General features: G+C 36.0%; 1 protein-coding gene across 1 annotated transcript in view; it reads right to left on the bottom strand.

Annotated features, from left to right (window-relative positions):
* Positions 1-7,015: 7,015 nt before the first annotated feature.
* eEF1gamma (elongation factor 1-gamma) overlaps positions 7,016-22,782 on the bottom strand; it is a 77,871-nt gene continuing 62,104 nt past the window's right edge. The window contains exons 8-10 of the mRNA XM_090376787.1: positions 21,869-22,038; positions 17,178-17,302; positions 7,016-7,290 (exon numbers count right to left, since the gene is read on the bottom strand). Coding sequence (XP_090232913.1) covers positions 7,138-7,290; positions 17,178-17,302; positions 21,869-22,038 — 448 coding nt within the window. The 3' untranslated portion in view covers positions 7,016-7,137. The remainder of the gene's footprint in view (positions 7,291-17,177; positions 17,303-21,868; positions 22,039-22,782) is intronic.

Genomic DNA, 22,782 nt, shown 5'->3' with positions numbered 1-22,782 from the left:
ACCACTGGTCAAAAAAAAAAAAAAAAAAAGAAAAAAAAAAGTAAACCCATTGCTATTGGCATCAACAGATAATTGAACTTACAGTCAGCAAATGTAACTTGTTACGTGGTATGTTCACAAGTTCCTTGGTATCAGATAAATACTGGGGCTTTCTACTTGTTCCATCATGGGGAAAACAGGTGATTTTTCCAATTTTCAGAAAGGTATTATGGTTGAAACATGTTAAGCAGGAACCAAAGTTGAGAAAACAAAGGAAATCACCTGCAACCATCTGAAAAGTATACGAGTGGAAAATGAAAGAATTGAGCCATAAAAGGAAGAAATGAAGCAGCAAGTCCCAAGAATGTGACTGCAGGAATTTAAGCAAATTTGTGCATCAGAATAGAAGCTCCAGCATGCAGAAAATTTCAATTCAGGCAAAGAAAGCCCAATTTCCTACCGAACTATGCAGCAGGAGTTGAAGAATTAGCATCAAGGGCACATGATGCAAGAAAGAAAGTTATATAGCATCAGCCAAAAAAGGAAAAAAAAAAAAAAACCCCTTCTCATTTCACCCATCCACTCACTCCAAATGTTTGTCTAGTTCTGCCTTGAATCTGTTTAAGCTATCAACTCACATTTAATAGTTGTGTGCCTATACCAGTGGTGTCCAACCTGCAGGTTGGATACAGCCTGCAAATGGCTACTTTGTTAGGATCAACATACATTTGTGAGCAAATTTTTTCACATGCGAAATCAAATATTTAAAAAGAAACAGAATAACAAATGAGCATCTTCATTCTGTATTGAGAATTGCAAATTGTGAACAATTACCTAAAAATATCCAGCCTCAACATCTCAATAAATGTTTTGTTCAGTAAATGTGTATTGTACTTAAAAATTTTTTTTTAATATTTTCAATTTTAGGTGTACCATTATATTTATTTATTTGCCTTATTGAAAAGCAGTGATCCTTTTCAATTTTCTAAAGTGAGCATTTAAAAGCAAAAGGTATTCTTTTAAAGAACAAGTCATATTTTTATAATTTTAATAAAATCTAAAAAATAAATCACTGACATAGATTTGTTGAACATAAAGTGTTGAGAATTGACATTTTTTATGTAGCCTGAAAATAGAAACTGCTTTTATATGTAACAAGATATGGAAAATGTAACACTAATTTTTCTTGAATCACTTAGTGTGGCCCGCAAAACAAATCTTTGAATATGGCCTCAATATTCAAAGGTTGGACACCACTGGCATATACCAAAGCCACTTTACTCTATTTAAAATTGGAACACTGGGGTTTTCTTCGTAAGCTGGCAATTGATAAAATGAAGATTGAACAGATGTTTCATTGTTTCTGGCTGTTCTGACGCTGTTGGATAAATCTTGTCATCTAGAATTCTTCTACAAGTGTACTGCGAAATGGATACGATTGCTGTTCTGCAACATCCTCCATGTTTGCAGATGAAATATTTACACGACCTGAAGCCTTCTGGTTCCTGTAGTAGGAAATACTTGTACAACTCAGAGTATTTGCTACTTAACATTTGCAGTTTATCAAAACCTTCTACCAGCATTTACTCAATTGTTTCAGCATATCTATTTCTCAAAGTTCTCTCTTTACAAGTTTTATGATTAGGTAGGAGATATTTCAACATATCTACAAACAGCAGCTGGAGAATTCTCACTAACGAACCTCACCATAAATTAAAATCATATCAGTGAACTCAGTAAAAGCAAACAGATTTGTAGTCTCTCTCTCCCAAATGTTTTACACATGCTGAACTGTAAATTAGGCAGCAATCATAGAACTCGAAGTTCAAGTCAGTCATGTTGATACTGCAGTACATACTCTGCTACACTGGTTACTCACAACTGAGTGATTGGTGCAATTCACATAGAACACACTATTCGTATGAATGTTGGTGTTTGCGCAGTTTAGTAATTTTTTTTACATAAATTTGAATGTTTAATTTATAATATTGCGAAAATAAAGGCTATTTTTTTATAGGAACTTTTTTAGCTGTAGAATATGCTCCTAAATTTGTCCCATGCAATTTTGAAGCAGCACACGTAGTTTCATATCGCATATATAATGGACTTTTTTTTATTATTATTTTAGTTTGTATATTAGACTGTTTGATCTAGTATTACAGACCCAGCCCTCTTTGGCAGGATTTCCAACAATGAATGGCAGAAATGCAGTTTGGCCCTTCTGCCATTATGGTTGAACACTGGCCAGTTAAGCTACCAACACAAAATGTGTTGGTGTGACCCCAACCAACATTTCAGTTCATCCTGTTCCACAGGGTTCAAATAGACTCCGCAAAAGTTGGAATGACCAGCCATTCCAACTTTTGTATTGTGTCCACAAATCAAACAGCACTGGTGGTATGGCATGGCACATTATCCTGTTGAAAGATGGATTTTTGTTAGAGTATGGAATTTTCCAAATATTAAGATAGGCATTAGCCAGACAACCAGAAGAAGGCCTAGCCATATGATAAGAAATACACTAACTCCACCACCATTGTCGATACGTGCTTTTGGTAGATTCTCTCCATGACTACCCATTATATCAGAATAAGGTGTATGGAGAGTTGTTACTCCATAGAATTAATTTTCTACTGTTCTATGGACCATAGTGTTTGTTGTACTATGCAAGGTGAAAAATTACAACCAGCATGCCTGCTTGTAATGCAAGTGGATATCATGCTGGGATATCAGAGACGTGGTGTCACACAGATATAAGTAATGCGGAACTGGAATTTGGGGAATACAATGTATATAGAAAGGATAGACAGGACAGGAAGGGAGGAGGAGGAGTTATGCTATTAATTAAGAAACACATAAAGTCAAAGGAAGTGAAGCCAGTTGACATCGATGGACAGGGCAGTGTCGAGTCAGTTTGGTGTGACATAAGCATAGGGAAATCAAAATTGAGAGTAGGAGTGTGCTATAGGCCTAATGACTCTGATGAGTATAATAATATATTGTACAGGGAAATAGAGTGGGCCAGTAAATCAGAGAGTCTTATAATGGGGGATTTTAATTTCCCAGATATTGACTGGAATTTGTGGGTTGGTCACTCGCACACTAGCAAGGCTTTTGTGGATTTATTGGATGATTGTTTTCTACATCAGCATGTTCGTGAGGCAACAAGAGGGAGCAATACTCTTGATCTGATTATCAGTAGTGATTCTTCATGCATTAAGAACCTGCAGATAAATGAACCACTAGGTGGCAGTGATCACAGTGTGTTGAAGTGGGATTTACTCAAGGAGGTAACTACCATCAGAGGTAAAGGGAAGGGTTTTTGTTTTCGTAAAGGCGACTATGATGGTCTGACACAGTATTTAAATTCTATACAGTGGGACAAACTGATGATGTTACCAACAGCAAACTCAAAATGGGAAGCATTCAAGGAACTAATCTTGGTGGCTACCAGGCTTTACATACCAACTAAGAAATATTGTTCAAGGTTTAGGCCTAAATGGTTGTCAGATGGACTAATGAGACATGTGGCAGAGAAGAAAAATGCATGGGATACATACAAATTAATGGGTGACATGGAAGCCTATGATAGATATAAGTTGGTCTGTAACCAAGTCACAAAGGAGATTAGGCAGGCAAAGGCAGACTACGAAAAATCCTTGGCAAAGGATGCAAAGAAAAACAGAAAGGAGTTCTTTACATACTTGAACTCGAGAAGGAAAGGGATGAATCAGATTGGTCCACTGGATATTGATGGTTCAACAGTTGAGGATCCTGCTCAGGTGGCTAACAATCTAAACGAGTATTTTGCATCTACATTCACGCATGAGGAGTTATTCAGGAAGGAGAATGATGTAGGTAAAGTAAACATTGGCAGTGAGCTGGATGATTTTGTAATAACTGAGAGGAAAGTGGAGGAGAGATTGTTGAGGATAAACATAAAAAAGGCACCTGGGGTGGATGGGATCTATCCAGTTATATTAAAGGAGGCAGCAAAGGAAGTATGCAAACCCCTAGCCATAATTATGAGAGCTTCTTTGGACTCAGGGGAGGTACCCATAGACTGGAGATGTGCAAATGTAACCCCAATTCACAAAGGAGGATCAAAGGCTGACAAGTAATTATAGACCTGTTAGTTTAACTTCTGTTCCAGGTAAATTAATGGAGGCACTGGTTAAAGAAGCACTGCAGGATCATCTAGACAAGAATTCAGTTATAGCTCAGACGCAGCATGGTTTTGTTAAGGGCAGGTCTTGCCTGACCAATTTGATTGGATACTATGATGTAGTCACAAAAGAACTGGATGCAGGGAATAACTTTGATATTATATATTTGGATCTTAGAAAGGCTTTTGATACTGTTGCGCTGCACAAATTGGAGCAGTGTGGCATTGGAGGCAAATTGCTGCTATGGATAAGGGGATGGTTGAGTGGCAGAAGACAGAGAGTGGTAATCAATGGACACTGCTCAACGTGGACTAGTGTTATTAGTGGAGTTCCTCAAGGTTCAGTGTTGGGTCCATTGTTGTTTTCGGTGTTTATGAATGATATTGATGATGGGATATCAAGTTTAATGTCTAAGTTTGCAGATGATACAAAGGTTGGCAGGGTCGTTAAGGACACTACTGACGCTATGCTGCTGCAACAGGATCTGGAAAGGTTGAACAGATGGGCTGAGAGGTGGCAAATGAAGTTTAACATTGACAAATGTAAAGTACTACATATGGGTAACAGTAACCCCAGAGCAATGTATCAACTCTGCGGTACTACACTGACAGTGGTGGAGAATGAAAAGGACCTGGGGGTAATTGTGCAGGCAGATATGAAGTTCTGTGAGCAGTGCAGACGAGCTGCAAGAGTAGCTCATGATGTCTTGTCAATGATATACAGGAATTTTTCTAGCAGGGATAAGGAGGTGATTATTCCCTTGTATAAGGCAATGGTTAGGCCACATCTTGAGTACTGTATACAGGTCTGGAGGCCTCATTTCAAGAAGGATGTAGAGCTGCTGAAACGGGTACAGAGAAGGGCAACAAGATTAGTAAATGGAACAAAGGGTTGCTCTTACGAAGAAAGGCTTAAGTTTTGCAAATTACAGAGTCTGGAGACTAGGCACCGGCGAGGTGATCTGATAGAGGTGTATAAGGCTTTGAATGGTTTGAGCATGCTCAATGCCAATGGGATTCTTCATCTTTCTCAGAATAATCACCTCAGAGGCCATAAATTCAAATTGAGGAAGGACGGATGTCGGATAGATGTGCGGAAATTTGCCTTTGGCCAGCGGGTGGTTGGTTGGTGGAACCGACTTCCATCACTTGTTGTTGAAGTTGATAGCCTAAACAAATTTAAAGCTCAACTGGACAGGTATTTCGAATGAACGGAGGAGTGAAATGGGAGAGGGTTTTTTTTTTTTTTTTTTTTTGGCTGATGCTGAATAAGCTTGCTTTCTTGCATCATATGCCTCTACTAATGCTAATGCTAAAAAGTGTTATAGCTATAACATTCCTATACTCATCATTCTTGCTATATTGATCAACTTATTGCGTCAAAGGAAGGTAGTGGTATTAAACATGTTCAGTGCATATAAGCATCATGGCACTCAATGTGCTGTAAGTGGTCAACATACAAGTGGCATAAAAGTACAGGCACATGAAATGAACTGCTTTATTCTGTTGGACATTGAACTTTCACTATTAGGACCGTTCTGTTGTTATAGCTTACTACACACTGTCATTTATTTTTGCTTGTGTTATTTTAGGTACATAACAAATTTTTGGAATACTTAATTTTGGAATATTTCTCAACATTCCAAAAATTATAGCATATATTAAATGGGCTCTTCAAATATAGGTGGCAGCGACACGTTAATGAGTCTTAAATGACTTTATCAGATTTCACTATAATTACATCAATTTTAATAAACTTGAATTTAGACCTATTACTGGACTTTAATGTATCTGTTAACTTCACTATACTTTGCAACAGCATCACAAGTCGTTAGCTTCTATGGAAGAGATGAAGTTTGGTTGTGCCACTATAGAAGGCAAGTAGTTAGAAAAGCTTTTGTATCTGTGAAGTGTATGCAGAATGACTCCTACATGCACTGCCACGGTCAGTGTCAGTAAAATGGCCACCATGCAACAGAAAGTGCTGTGCAACGTCAATACTGATGTCGGTATTGACACTGCACTGTTATGACAGATTTAAATCCAGCACACTACAACACACACTGCGCTTTCTGTTGCACGGTGGCTATCTTACTGACACTGACTGAGGCAGTGTGCGTAGGAGTCATTCAGTGCACACTCACAATGCAGCCAAGGTCATTGTTGAGGTGTCATATAAAACTTAGTGAGTTACCACACTGTTTGCTGCTACGATCACAGCAATCGATCAAATATTTCTGAAGATAATTAAAAGGGAAATCACAGACACCTTTTTCAATGATCCTGTATTTCCATTTGAAAAACCCATTCAAACAAGCATAAACAGTCTTCCATGTATTGCATTATTACATTTGGAACTAGATAAATAAGATGCTGTCATCAAGTACAGATCGAGACATAAAATCAAAGTTTAAAAGGGTCTGGAAGCATTTAGTTGAGCCATATAATGCACATTAAGAAAATTTGCAAAATTCTACATTTATTTTGGAGAAAAATAATAGTGCTATTCTATTCTTTGATTGGGACAAACATATGCCAGAAAGCCATATGTGGTATTCAGTTTAATTTTGAGCAACACAGCTATATCCTAAAATTTTAAATTTCTCATTTTGTTAACTGTAGTCATTTCAACACAGATCCTTTCACTAAACAAAAAACAACATAAAATTCTTTTTTTTTTGTCACGATAAAGTGAGTTCATTGTTTGTATATTAAAAACCATAATAAAATCCCTATGGTTGTATTGTATTAAAATATATATTTAACTTATTTTTTTTTATCCAGGTCCAGAATTTATATGCATGACATAAATTTCATAAATATTCAGTTTATAGAAATTGTGGTGGGAAAAGAAAAACAGAAAACAGAGAAGACATTTTAAAGAAGTTTTATTTTTGTTGTCAAGTTCAATGCATGCAGAAATAGATAACCCTAAATCACTTCAAAGATGGCAGTCCAACTTTTCCCTCCACAGTCACAGTTTATTATTATAATTATTTGAAAATTTTTCCTTGATTGAAAACTTTGCCACCAAAATCTCCAGACCATTTTAAGTACTCTGTAACTACCTTCTTGGTGTCTTCTGAGTTTGAATCTAGCTTTTTCCAATCATAGGATTCATAATCAATTTGCCAGTCTTCAGAAAGCTGAAAATTAAAAAAAAAAAAAAAAAGTGTTTCAATTTCCCAGTTTTTTGTTCTGAGTAGACATACCTTTTAGCAAGTTTTGTCTACTCACTACAAAAATGCAATACATTAAAGCAAAAACCAATGGTCTGCATTTTAAGAAAAGTTTTCTGATAAGAATGCAGATCTACATTTTTAATGGCAATTTTGAAAGTTACTTGAAATTTGCTCTATCACGTCAGATTTTTTTTACAAATAATAATAGAAAAATATATATTGGTGGAGGACACTTTTTTATATTTTGCAAAAAAATAATTTTTATACATAAATACTGAGAAAAATATTTAAAAGCAGAAATATCAAAGACCATGTCCTACTGCCAAGCACAGATCACTACAAACTGGATACAGTTGGGTTGTCACCTTTTTCATGTTTCTGCAATGAAGTCATTTTTTTTTATTCTTTTACATTTATTTTTAGAAATTTCTAGATTCTATGAAATAGATTTAAAATTTATTTCAAGGGGCCACTATTGTTTATTTTTATATCGATATTTCACTTTTCCTGCAAGCTTGTAACTTTGCCTATCTCAAGTCTCTTGCTCTTGACACTGTTGCGCATGGAAGACTACTGTACAAATTGGAGCACAATGGTATTAAGGGTAAGTTGCTACAATGGATAAAAGGATGGTTAAGTGGGAGAAGACAGAGGGTGGTAATCAATGGGTGCTGCTCTTCGTGGACTAATGTTATTAGTGGAATCCCACAGGGTTAGGTGTTGGGTCCACTGTTGTTTTGTGTATTTATCAATGATATTGATGAAGGTATATCAGGCTTAATGTCGAAGTTTGCAGATGACACAAAGGTTGGCAGGGTTGATAATGACAGTCATGGCATTGTGCTACTGCAACAGGATCTAGATAATTTGGGCAGATGGGCTAAGAAGTGGCAACTGAAGTTTAACCTTGACAAATGCAAAGTACTGCATATGGGTAGAAGTAACCCCAGAGAAACGTACCAACTGTGTGGTACTACACTTAAGGTGGTAGAAAATGAAAAAGACCTGTGAGTAATTGTGCAGTCAGATATGAAGTTTTCTGAGCAATGCAGACAGGCTGCTAGGGCAGGTCATGGAGTTTTGTCAATGATATATAAGAATTTTGCTAGCAGGGAAAAGGATTGTCCCTCTGTATAAGGCAATGGTCAGGCCACGCCTTGAGTACTGCGTACAGGTCTGGAGGCCTCATTTTTGGAAGGATGTAGATTTGCTTGAGCGTGTACAGAGAAGAGCAACACGATTGGTGAGGGGAATGAAGGGATCCTCTTACCAAGAGAGGCTTAAGTTCTGCAAACTGCAGTGGCTGGAGACTAGGCACCTGCGCGGTGATCTGATGAGGTCTATAAGGCCTTGAATGGGTTGAGCACGCTGAATTCTGATGGGATCCTTCCACTTGTTTAGATTACGAACCTAAGGGGACATAAGTTCAAATTAAGAAAGGACAGATGTAGAATAGATGTGCGGAAATTTGTCTTTAGCCAGCGGGTGGTTAATTGCTGGAACAAACTTCCATCTGTCGTTGTGGAAGTTGATAGATTGAATAAATTTAAGGAGGAACTGGATAGGCATTTGGAGGGAATGGTGTTATTTTTTTTTTTTTTTTTTTTTGGCTGATGCTGCATAAGCTCCTACACTTGCTTTCTTGCATCACGTACTACTACTACTACTACTACTCTCTTTTAAAGCTACTTGCTATTTACTATGCTCTCAAATCTCTTTACCTTTACTTAGATTAGACTAATTAGTTATACAAAGGGTCCTAGGAAAGTTTTGCAATATGACGCAACAATGTATCACAGGAAGCTGCTTGTTGCTGCATGTTGAGACATGTTCATACGTGCATAGTAGCCGCCGCGCCAAGTCGATGGGCTCAGTTATTCATTAGTAGTGAGAGTGTAAAGTGCTTGCGATTACATCGTGGTCACGAAATGAGATAAGGACAGTTTTGCGGTATAATTTTGTGCGTGGTTTAACCATAGACCAGTGCTTAGAAGAAATGACTCTTGCACTAGATGATGATTGTCCACATCGTACAACGATATTCAGGTGGTATAGAGAATTCCAAAGGGGAAATTTCACTCTGGAGGATTCTGAGAGGCTGGGAAGGCCACGAACGTCAGTTGCAGAGGAAAACGTTACTGCTGTGAGGAAAATGCTTGACGAAAACAGGCGAGTGACCTACCAACAGATAGAGGATACTTTGGGCCTAAATGCACCAGCAATTCGTTCGATTCTGCAAGATCATTTGCACATGAAGAAACTTTGTTCTCTCTAGGTGCCGCATCAACTGACTTAAGAGCAGATGACACGACGTGTGACTTGGTGCCGGGAGATGTTAAAAAAGTTTGATAAGGGACAATCTCGGTATGTGAACAACATCGTGACAGGTGACGAGACTTGGCTGTACTATTACGATCTGCCGACCAAGGCTCAAAACAAAGTTTGGGTCTTGATGATGATGACACACCCGTAATTGTCAGAAAATCCCGATCTGTAAAGAAGAAAATGATAGCTGTATTTTTCAAATCGAGTGGAATTGTGGAACGTGTCGTTTTGGACACGCAGAAGATAGTCACAGCTAAGTGGTATACTGAACAATGCCTGCCTAAAGTCATTGGATCTATGAAGAACCTGCGGCCAAAGTCAAGAATGGACACCTGGTACCACCATCACGATAATGCTCCAGCTCACCGCGCCAAAGCCTGCACCGAATATTTGACCACGACAGGACTGAAACTTCTCGAGCACCCTCCCTACAGTCCAGACCTTGCTCCCTGCGACTTTGCACTGTTTCCGCATGTGAAAATGAAGCTAAAAGGGAGGCGGTTTTCCAGTGATGAGGACCTTCTACGGGATTGGGACAACGAGTGTGCTTTACTCCCTAGTGAAACTTGGCAGAACTGGTTTAAAGATTGGTTTTGGAGGATGGAGATGTGTATTGAATGTAGAGGAAATTACTTTGAAAAAATTAAATAAACAAAGCTGTATTGCAAAACTTTCCTAGTACCCTTTGTATCTAGACATGTCTGTTGTTCACAAGCCATTTTCTAAGAAAACCCCCTTTTAATCCTTGTAAAATATTTTTTATTTTGTTTACAAAAAAATTTCTCATTTTTATTTATGCTTTTTACTTTGGCTTGTGATTTACATCAGATATAAAGACACATTGCTATTTTGCTTACGATCCTGGCTGTTGACACCTGAAAAGAGGCTGGTTTTGTAAGTTGTGTTACCTTATTTGTTACCTTCTATCACCCTATCTCCCTTCAACTTTATTCTGCTTCCACTGCTTTGACTGCACTAGACTACTTCTCCATTTTAGTGCCTTTTTGTTTCCACTTTCTTTTTTATTTCATTCAACACACACACACACACACACACACACACACACACACACACACACACACACATATCGTATTTTTATAATATTACAGGGAAAGTTATAGTAAGATAATCATATTAAAATATATACCTAGATAGATCTATAGAAAATGCATAGGATACTATACTGCACAAAAGTTAGTAATACAAAAGGATAATATACAGACTTATCGTTGCATACTCACAACCTAGGTGACTTCGGGGTCAACCAGCCAAATTGAAAGTAAAACAGGTGATAACAGGGTTCTCTGTTTCTGTGATGATCAATATGCACCAAGGCAAAATTGAGGTTGAATAACTTAATTTGGAGTAATATAACATATAATAGGGGTGGTGCCCCCAAAACCTCTCTCAGGCTTCTTGATTCCATTCAGAAGAGGGCAGTTAGGTTAATTAATGATTCATCTCTAACAGAGTCTCTCCACTCGCTTTCTCATAGACGCACTGTTTCTGCTGCATGCCTCTTCTACAGATACTTCCATGGGCACTGTTCTTCTGAATTGGCTTCTATAATTCCCGCTCTCTCTTTCAAAACAGTCCGAACACGTGCCGCCACCAGCCAACATCCATTTACTGTCCAACTTCAAACCCACAGAACCAACTTTTCATCTTCCTCATTTATTCATTCAACTGCCGTTTTCTGGAACAACCTTCCTTCATATGTATTTCCTGAAAATTACAATCTACAGAAGTTCAAGTCCAATATCAACAAATATCTTCTTTCGTCTTCTCAACCTCCAACCCAAGCACGGTACTAAGTACTATAGGTTATAATACCTCTCGTGTTTGGGGTTCTCATAAAAAAAAAAAAAAAAAAATAGAATTTAGAGGTTAAATAATTTGAATTACCTAAACCATAATACAGTAAGAAAGATTTTTAAAATACCGAATAATGCACGTTGTTCATTGTTGACTCTAGGGTCAATGATCCACACTGATTTCAGAAAAGTAGGAAGGGCAGTTAACAAGTTTTTTTATTAAGTAAAAATATAATAAAGATAATTAATAGGTAATCCATCATATTTTTAATTTTGCAGTCACTGAAGAAGAGAAAGCATCTGGAAAATGTATGATTGTTAGATTCATTAAAATCTAAAAATCACATTTTAGTGGCATGCAGTTGAAATTGTTTAAGTCTAAGTCTATCTTTTCTTTTAGCACTTCTTTCCAGACAGTAGTAAATTTCCACCAGGTACTCATCCACTTTCACATAAAGGCATACAGCTCCCTTTTCAGCACACAAATTAATAAGATGACAAGTACAGCTTATTATCAAGTGCTTAATCTCCTCTTTTAAATACCACTGCTATTACAGTTTTCCGACCTACCATAATAGGTGCACTATCAACACTAACTGCAAGATATTTTTTTAAAAGAATCCCACAGGCTTTTGGGTTGCTCAGATGCTCAACGTTGTACCCTGTAGAGTCGCCTTCCAATGCAAGTACTGAGAGCAAGTTGCTTTCAATATGAAAATTGTTTTTATTATGAAAAGTCACAATCGAATATAGTTTGGAATCACTTTGATTACTGCCATCCATGAAATTTCACTAACAATGCCTGTTGTTTTTGTTCTTTCACAACCATAAGTTCCATTACAAGGACCAGTGAGAAACTAATGGCTCCTAATTTTTTTCTTTCAATTGTGCCAGCATGAATCATTTTGCATATCACTGAGTGGCACTGTAATTGGTCTCGTGAATGCAGCACACAAATAGTTCAAAATGGTGGATGTTACAGATATACATAACAAGAAAGAGTGGTGACTGGATTTCTTACCAAGGAAGAAGTGACACCTATTGAAATCCATAAGTCTCAAAAATGTTTACAGTGATTATACTGTAGATGTGAGTACAGTTAGACGTTGGACACTTTAACAGGGTGGAAAGTGACATTGTTGACAAGCCCTAAAGCAGCCAGCCAGTAATGTCACTGACAACAGATAAGAGTCAGATCGACGTGCTGATCAAAGAGGAAACCGCATTACAACATGCGAATTGTGCAATGCAGTAGGTATAGGGAAATCTGTGATAACCTCATAAAGGAACTAAGCTACAAATGCCTGGTGCATCCCAAAAATGCTGACACACGAGAAGAAAGAAGCCCAGAAAGTCATTTGTATATAACTCCTCCAATGCTACGAGAGTGAAGGAGAGGTTTTTCTTTCATGCATAGTGACAGGTGACAAAACCCAGGTGCAACATTATGACCCTGAAATGAAGAGACAGTCAATGGAGTGGCACCATCAAAATTCACCGGGCAAGAAGTTCAAAAGACAGCCCTCTGTCGGTAAAGTCATGGTGAGAGTGTTTTGGGACAAAGTTGGGGTCCTGTGGACTTCTTGAAGCGTGGCACCACAATCAACTCATATAAATATGTAGAACCATCGATAAAATAGAAAGTCCGCATCTGTAGAGTTTGACCATAATGAGGCTATTCTTCTCCATGACAATGCATGACCCCCACACACACACATCTGTAATAGTCACAGAAAAGGTTCGACAGGCAAAGGCAGTTTATGAGAAATCACTAGCAAACAGAGCAAAGAGGGGGGGATAAGGAATTCTTCAGATATATAAATGCTAAGAAGAGGAGAGGAGAAACCAGATCGGACCTTTAAGTAAGGGAAAGGGGACAGTAATAAATACACCAGCTGCCTTTTTTTTTTTTTTTTTTTTTTTTTATGAAATCCCAAACACGAAAGGTATCAAAACCTATAGTACTCAGTACCGTGCATGGGTTGAAGGAGAACTATGGGGGGGGGGGGGGAGCCAGAAACTTTGCTCTAGAGACTGGGTTTCACCACTTCAAGCTTCCAATAAGCAAAGTGGTCGTTGCAGATGAACTCAGTTATTTTGCATCGATATTTACAGAAGAAAAACCTTTTGTCACAATGGGAAATTGTGGGAGCAAAGTTGAAAAATATGTAATTAATGATATTGAAATTTCACAAGATTATTTAATGAAAAAACTTTCAAGCCTACAGACCAGTAAACCTGCTGAAGTTGACGGAATATATACCCTATAATCTTAAGGGAGCGGCACGTGAGTGCATTGAACCATTGAGGCTAATTATGCGAGCATCACTAGACTCTGAGGAGATTCTGTTGGATTGGAAAAGTGCCAATGTATCTCCCATACATAAGGGTGGTTCTAAAAGTGAAGTGGGAAATTATTGACCTGTCAGTCTGACTTCAGTGGTAGGGAAAATCATGGAGGCAATGATCAAGGGTGGAATTCAGGATCATTTGGATAGAATTGAAATTCTGAAGGATACTCAGCATGGTTTTGTAAAGGGAAAATCGTGTTTAACAAATCTGGTTCACTATTTTAAAAGGGTCCCTCATGAGCTGGATTTAGGGAATAATTTCAACATTGTTTATTTAGATTTCAGTATTTTGACTCAGTCCCACATGAGCGGTTGCTTTATAAGCTGGAACAGGTTGGAATCACTGGGAAAATCCTTAGATAATTATCAGGATGGCTTCAGGGCAGGAGGCAGAGGATTGTGATAAATGGCTATTCCTCAGATTGGGTTGATGTACGAAGTGGATTCCCCAAGGATCAGTATTAGGACCACTGTTGTTTTTAATTTTCATAAACGACATTGATGAAGAGATAGATGGTGTGATGTCTAAATTTGCAGATGAAGTTAAAATTGGTAGAGTAGTTAATGATCACTGTCAAGCTGAGCTTCTTCAGAGAGACCTAGATAGACTTCAGGAATGGTCAGAAAAATGCCAGCTTTGCTTTAATCCAACAAAGTGTAATGTATTACACCTGGAAAACATAATCCCAAAATAACTTATTCACTTTGGAGTTCAACTAAACCCAGTACTGGAGGAAAGGGACTTGGTTGTTACGATACGGTCAGACATGAAATTCTCTGAGCATTGTAAACAGGTTGCAAGGAAGGCCCGTGGTGTCCTATCGATGATCTATCGAACTTTTGCAAGTAGAGATAGGGACGTGATAATCCCATTATATAAGGCTTTTGTTAGACCACACTTGGAATACTGTGTTTAAGTATGGAGACTTGCACCTAAACTAAAAAAAGACATCGAGCTTCTTGAAAGGGTGTAAAGATGGGTAACTTGCCTGGTGAGATTGGCAAAAGGGCGTCCTTATGAAGAAAGACTTCGAATATGTGGGTTGCAGAGTTCGGAAACTAGACACCTTAGAGTAGATTTGATTGAGGTGTTTAAGGCTCTGAGAAACAACAGTAAAATGCATGAGGACGAAATTTTTAAGATTATAAATGATGCTAGAACTAGGGGACATAAATTCAAGTTACGGGGAAAAATGTTTAGATTGGACTGCAGGAAGTTTTATTTTAGCCAGCGAGTTATAAATTACTGGAATAAGTTGCCTACGTGGGTGGTAGAGGGAAACAGGATGATAGGATGAGGTATAGGATGATAGGTTTAATTTCCTTTTCTTTTATTAATTATTAGTTTTTTTTTATCATTGTTTTATTTGGGTTTTTTTTTTTTTGGCTGGTGCAGCATAAGCCATAGGCTTTCTTGCACCATGTGGCCATTACTAATAATAATCTGTGCACGATGGAGGCCACTGCAAACTGGGTGCACTGTTCTTCCTCAGCCTTCTCATAGCCTGGATCTTCCAACTTCTGACTATCACCTCTCCAGGCCGCTGAAGGATGCATTCTGTGTAACCCATTTTGTGGACGACGATGACCAGCTCAAGCAGTGTTTGCGAAGCCCTCCAGAGCAAGAGCAAGGTCTTTTACAGGATTGGAATACGTCTGATCCAAAGATGACAAGAATGCATAGAAAATAATGGTGATTTTGTGGAAAAATGTGTGTTTATATTAATGATTGAGGATTAATCGATGTAAAAGAGTTGTAGGAATTAAATTTTCTGAGTAAAAAAAAAAAAGAGGCATTATTTTCGTACCACTCTTCAATGCAAATAAACACGACACAATATCATCAATATTACGAATATGCTACGTTTTTTCCATTTCTTTCTATGTAATGCATGCCACCCTCATGCTTATTTATTTATTTTTTTTTCACAAATATCTGATTACATCACATTTCCCACCACTTGATATTGAAAAATCACGTCTACATACAGTACACAAAGCAAACATTACCTTTTTCAGATTTCACAGAAAGACATTACCAACTTCACACCAGACGATCAGTCATACATTTATAGACAACGCTTTCACAATGTAGACTAGTACATCAGATGGCCAATTAGTTAACGAAAATAAACATAAATTTGTAAAATTAAAAAAAAAAAATTTAATTTTTTTGGTTTTCTTAATTTTTTGCACAAAGAAAAAGACGGAGACTTGTTTTCTTTTCAAAAAGATAGATGAATTCTCCATCATAAATCTAGAGTTGGCAGCTAGGTATTACTAATACTGTAAACTTTATAAAGATGAAGTGTGCTTTAATTTCAAGTATTTTGATCAAGATAACCTTTGCAACCTGCTGTTCAAGAATTATAAGGAATTTCGAAAGAGGATTTTGATTTTTTAGGTAACGGCAATTCTTTTTCTGTCTTTTATTTTTGAACTTTTCTCACGGAAATAAAATATACTGATAAGAGCATCATCGACTTCAAATGGATTAAACAGCAAGACAGCCTATAACAACAACCTAGCTGTTCTTTTAATACTCTGCAATGAGAATCTTGTGATTTAACATAATAGCATTTTCAGCACAGAATGCCATGCAGTGTTCAACTAATATCTTATTAGTGTTTAAATTCTTAAAAGTTCAAATCACCTATCGTTCAACAGCATCACCTTATGAGGCAGGTATGGAAAGTGGAGTAATCAATTCTCTGTATTTTATTTCCATAAACATTAACATTTTCTGGGACAAATCCTGGCAGTAGTGTACTGAATTGATTGTAATAGAAAATTGTGCAATTTGCAATGCTACACAACTTGGACAGCTAAATCCAGTTTTAAATATAAACTTTTGCACTATAAAAATAATTACATTTTTATAAATAATGGACAAGGACAATTTGTTAGCAATGGGAAGTGAGCACCTATACAAAGGTTTTTCCACGGTTATCGCATGACTAACAAATCATGTGTTTTCTTCTTTACATCTCATATTACCAGTGGATCAGTGGTCTTAGGTCCCAATTGTCATGTTTACAACACCAGTTGAAATGAGCTATTCTCTATGAAGCGAGAGGGAGGAAAATCATGGGTTGTACTGCATACAAACCTTTTCCGCTCCCATTGTGGGCAGATAAAGAGTTCAGCTGGGAAATATCCTGAGCCAGCAAATTGGCTCAAAATTTGATATAATAGACTTTGGAAATTTACATTTATTTCATGGTTAAGTGAGTTATAATCAAAGTGCTAATTTTTGTGACAATGCTGTAGGTAACTTTATTACCTGGAGGAGGGGGGTGATAACATGTTTATAAAGAGCTTTATCAAAAAATTTAAACTTTATAAAAAAATAAATACATACTGTAAAGGCAAGTTCGTGTCCCCTCCAAATCCAAATTCCAGAAATGGTACTGTTATTGTCTTCCCCAAAAAGAATCATGCTACCGAAAGCATTCTTCCTCATCTTATCCAACCTCTGGAACATTCCTGGTTATATTTTGAGGAAAGATACTGATATTTATTCAAATTTAACAAACAACATTGAAATTATTTAGTAACAACATATACAGTCAGTCCTTGTATAACACGTGTTTACACTACACAAATTCGATCATACACGATTTATAAACAGGGGAACGATACTGTATATAACACGAAACGAATTCGCTTGTGCACGATTCGCCTTTGTGTTTACAATAAATGGAAGTTCAATGTGGAACACCCCAACTGAATGCAACACGATAGGCATGAAGAGAAGATTCTGAAAATCTATTTTTGTGTTTTTTATCAGTGAAGGGGAAACACATTTCACCATAATAATGTAAAAACCAGCACAATTCCAGCTATCGGTATTATCACAAATGCAATTAGATTGATAACAGATTCCACCAGCAGATTCGCAACTGTATATAACAGATTCCACCAGCAGAAACGCAACTGTAAATTGTTTTTATTGGTTTATGATAGTGACTTCCAGAAATGTGCTTTAGTAAAATGTGAGCTAGTGAGGTGTTAATAGTGTCTCTGCCTTTACAGTGTTGTTTATTCAGTTGCTACATGTGGCGGCTTTGTTTATGTGTATCAAGCGTGCCTCCTCATTTTGTAATTGTGCTTTATTCCCTAAAAATGAGTAAAATACTTAAAAGGTGTGAAAAGGAAGCATCCTGGCGAAGACACTACATATTCAGAGAGAAAAAGAAAAGCAATATCAATAGACAAAGGTGGAATGAGTCAAAAATTCTTACTGGGGAAAATTTGTAGCAGCCTCATACTAGCGTTTATGGCCAAAATCACACTGGCCTCTGGCCAGTCCACCTCTGTCCATAGAGAAAAAATATGAAATTCTGAAACGCTTTGAGCAAAATGAAAGAATATGTGATATTGCATGTTCTACAGGCCTAAATGAGGCAACGCCGAGAATTAGAAAGAATGCAGAGAAAATAAAAACAACTTCCATAGCAGGAACGGCTGTCATCTGTTTGGACAGAAAATCAAACAAAGAACAAGTTTGCTTACGATAGAGGCAAAAGCATCAGCAATATTTTATTATGTAATAGTCGTAAAAAAATACGTAAGTATTTTATTACAATTATTTATTATGTTTGGTAATTCTTTGGTTATCAATGTGTGTTCAATCTTGGGTGGTCAGCACCTAACCCTATTTTGCCCATAGGGCCTGTTATTTTTTTGCATGCGGGTTTCTAGGAACACAACTATTGTGCTATATGAGGACTGATTGTATAAGCATATTAAAATATTCTGCTTCATTTAATGAAACCAACCATTCTGCACAAATCAATCATAATCTGTAAAAAGGGAAAGACTTATCAATTCCAAATGCAAATACCATGTATAACACAGATATACTTTAATTCATAATTCAGAAGAATTTGATATAGTAGAGGCATCCCCCCCCCAAAACCACTTAAGCTCCATATGGTAATTATAAAAGAAAATAACTGGTCTAAAATTTGATTCATATGAATTATAAAGGGATATAAAGTAACTAACAATATTAAAATTAATATTGGATACTTTCATTTTATGAAAAGAGATTTCAGAAAATGCAAATTAAAATTGTATATAAAATAAATTAATTTTAGAGTATGTCTCTTTTAAGAATTATAAAAAGCAATTATGACATATGTATTTAATTTTGCTATTATTTAGCTTAGCTTGAACTGAAAAATCTGAAGTACACAGGTGATTCCTGCAATTTTAACTTCCAAGTGGTTGGGATGCCTAAAACATCCCAGTGATTTTGGACATTTTCCTGTCAAAATATGCAGATCCAATGAAGCAATGACTCAGTATCTTTTGGCAGTCGTATGAAAGGGAGAAAAATAATTTTGGGAGCACACCCTTCAAGGGTTAAACAGCACTTTAGGTCTTTCAAACACTCTTAACAACCATGTTTTTTTTATGCTCAATTATGGTCAATAATTTTTATAAATACAGTAATGGTAGGTAAGAAATAATTCATATTATAATTAAAAAATGGAGGGCAGCAATTACTGAAACAGTTAAAAAAAAAAAGTAAAAAAAGCAGATATTTTAATTCAAGACAGTATATAAGGGCTTCACTGGAAAAAAAATAAAATTAAAAGCTACTGCTGTTGCAATATCATTTTTTAAGAGTTCTGTAACTGAAAAATAGATGTTGTTACTACAAAATTTATATTTATTTTTATAGTGGTATATATAGTGTTATTAAATATTTAAAAATAGGAACATATAGAATTGGAAAATGACCACATTTGGTTATAATTTATGTTTACATTATGTAGTGAACTAATAATATATATATAAAAAAATTCCTAATAAATATTCAGCAGCTAAATTGTAAATCTCTAAAGGTTTAGGTTCAAAAGGTTAGAATAATAATAATAATAAAAACCATCACTGGAACTGTAAGCTGAGATTTCAGAACTTTACTAAACATTATAATGAAGTTTTTAATTAAGAATGCTATCACTTGAAAAACAACAACAAAAAAAAACAAAAAAAAAACTTAAATTTAGAATTGCATGCATGAGTTTTAGTACTCCACCAGTATTATATTCACTTTCAAACTGCATCATTATTTTTAAATTGAAAAAGTATAGCCATAAAAAATTCTTTATGGTTTTTTGTCACATGCATCCGATTTCACCTGTTTCTTGAACCCAATATTTCACTGTAAGGTAGACAAACTTTATTCAAAACAGTTTTTTGAATAACAGGACTGTGTCTATTAGATATTATTATATAGTATAGTGTCAGAATAGAATTACACAATTCACCATTTTCAACCATATCGTATGTTTTATTCCAAAACACTGATGATTTTACTTTAATCTAATTTCTACAGAGGGAATTACAGTGAAAATTTCTGTTCTGTTGGTATAATGAATGTCATAATAATGAAATCACTTTTCATCCCTTGCAAGGGATGGAAAAGTGAGGTTACATTGACAATTTTCAAAATATCTCTATGTATCTTTGTTTTAATGAATATCATTATAAAGAAATTTGTAAAAAGAAAATAATTAGCAAGCAATATTTTACAAAACTGACAGATGAGTGCCAGAACTATTGAGATTATGTTTGTTTATAGTTATTTTCATTATATCATTTGATGATTGCTCTACTTTTGGTTATGTGCTATATCTCTTAAGAAAGTGGTCTGATTGGCAAGCAAAGTTGTAAGGGAGGTCTACCATTCACAGAAGTTGGGGAAACAAATGTCTTTTGGAGCAGTTCCAATTTATACATTATAATACATATTTGTTATTGGTCAACTGCAGTTACACACTATGTTTCTCAAAGACAGTGAGGAAAACATCAATTCCAAAGTAGTGGCATTGTTATATAAAGCAATGCTCCAAAGGATGCTGAATCTGCTATAAAGCAATGCTCCAAAGGATGCTGAATTGCCATGGAGAGAAAAGAAATTGAAGAACGTCATTCAGCAGCACTCCCAGAAGGTATATACAATGCCGATGAAACGGCATTGTTTTACAAGTTAACATCTAATAAGAATGCACTTGCATTCAAGGGTGGGCGGTGAACAGGTGGCAAAAATTCCAAAGAAAGGATTACTGCACTATTTTGCATAAATTTTACTGGCACAGACAAACTAAAACCATTAGTTACTGGAAAGTATGAAGGCCTACAGTGGTGTTTCAAAAATGTGCATCATCTGCCTTATGAATACTTCCATAATTCAAAAGCTTGGTGATATATTCCAAGGTTAGATCCTGGCAATAGAACAGTGAATGAAAGCAAAAATTTCTGCCTTTAATGACCAATTGTTCAGCACAATAGGCTGTGGCTTAATATAAATATTTTGGAAGCTATGAAATGTTAGGTGCAGCACAGAAGACACTAAATGTGGCCACAACTGCAAACTCTTTTCACAAAGCCAGTATTGAGCTACAAGATGCTGCAGAATGTGAAAGTGGAAATGACTTTGATTCAGGTAAGAACAACTGGCAAAATTTATGCCAAACATTAAATATTCTTTCAGAAGTATCACTGAACAATTATACGGCCACGAACAATGATTCCATTGCTGCTCACAAAGTGACTGAGTACAACATTGTGTCCAAATTACTGATGAAAGGGGGTGGACTGGTTGCCAACATTGTAGAGGATGATGAGGAAGAGGACAAAGATTGCAGCCGATGATGTTACTAATTGCTCTCTTGTAATATCTCCCCCCCCCCTGGGAGCAGCAAATGCGGTGCAAAGTCTTCACTATTTCTTAATAACATGGAAAATTTCTTGTTGAAACAGACAGTGCATAAAAAAAATATAGAACTTTTTTGAGAAGTGAGTTTAAGGATTTTTTGAAGTGTTTATGAAGGGGAGTAATTCATGGTAAATTTCTTTAGTTGATTATTTTTTAATATGCAACTGACAATTTTTTTGTTTCACTATAATGAAATTTCAGTATAATGAACATATTTTGGTTGCCTGAAATGCTTATACTTTCACTGCATATATATATATATATTTTTTTTTTTAAACAAAATTGCAAACAATAATTAATTTTACAGTTAATAACTTTACCTGAAATAAGATTGCAGCTCATAAAAACTAGTGTCAGCTCTTCAGGATATTTGTATTCACAAAACCAGATAGAATAATTTTCTTTGTCAAATTTATTCCAAAAATATTCCACAGATACATCTTCTGGTTCATTAGAATATACCCTTTTAAACTCATCCATTATAAAATTCCTAGACAAAGTTTAATTTCAATCAGTAACAGTTCTAAAATAAAATGAACTTCTTACTACAATAAACCATAGTCTACCATAGTTTCTTACCATTCCAATTTTAAACTAATAAAAATGCAAAGGCAAACTGCATAAAATACTAAAAATGCTATATCATCATATAGGGCCAAAGCTGTCACATATCAACTAGAGAAGAACAGTATCTGGGCTCTCTCAGTTGGTCAATGGCAGGAGATATGGAATGATAGTGCTAAGGGTTGAATTACAAATAAATTCCTTTCACATGTAAATATTAATATTAAATTTGGTCCAAATTTACACACCACCTTCTTCTTCTTGACACGATATGGATAACTTTTTTGCAAAGTTACATGAAATTTAGGAACATATATATATTATATGACTGTTATGAGTACCCCAAATCTTAGAGAGGAATTAATAGCAGGGTCATCAAATTTACATGTATTAAACTTCTGGTAGAAACAGAGGCAGATTTCAAATTCTTCCAATGGTTTGCAGCTCGGGTATTTAAGATAGTTAACCGTGTTACAAATAGAAGGGCAAGTTAATTAATTGTTGAATCGTGTAATGAGGTGTTGTGGTTGACTGGAGAACAACCAGGTTTGCCGATCATTAGAACAGCTTTCAATATTCCAACAATTCTAAGTGGGAAGCAGTAAAGGAATTAATCGTGGAAGTTACTAAAAATTTCATACCTATTAAGAAATATTGTTCAAAGTTTAGG

The sequence above is a fragment of the Mastigoproctus giganteus genome, chromosome 6 (assembly GCF_048544385.1).
Source record: "Mastigoproctus giganteus isolate SK-2022 chromosome 6, ASM4854438v1, whole genome shotgun sequence".
NCBI lineage: Eukaryota > Metazoa > Arthropoda > Arachnida > Uropygi > Thelyphonidae > Mastigoproctus > Mastigoproctus giganteus.
This window is presented reverse-complemented; position numbering and strand designations above follow the sequence as displayed.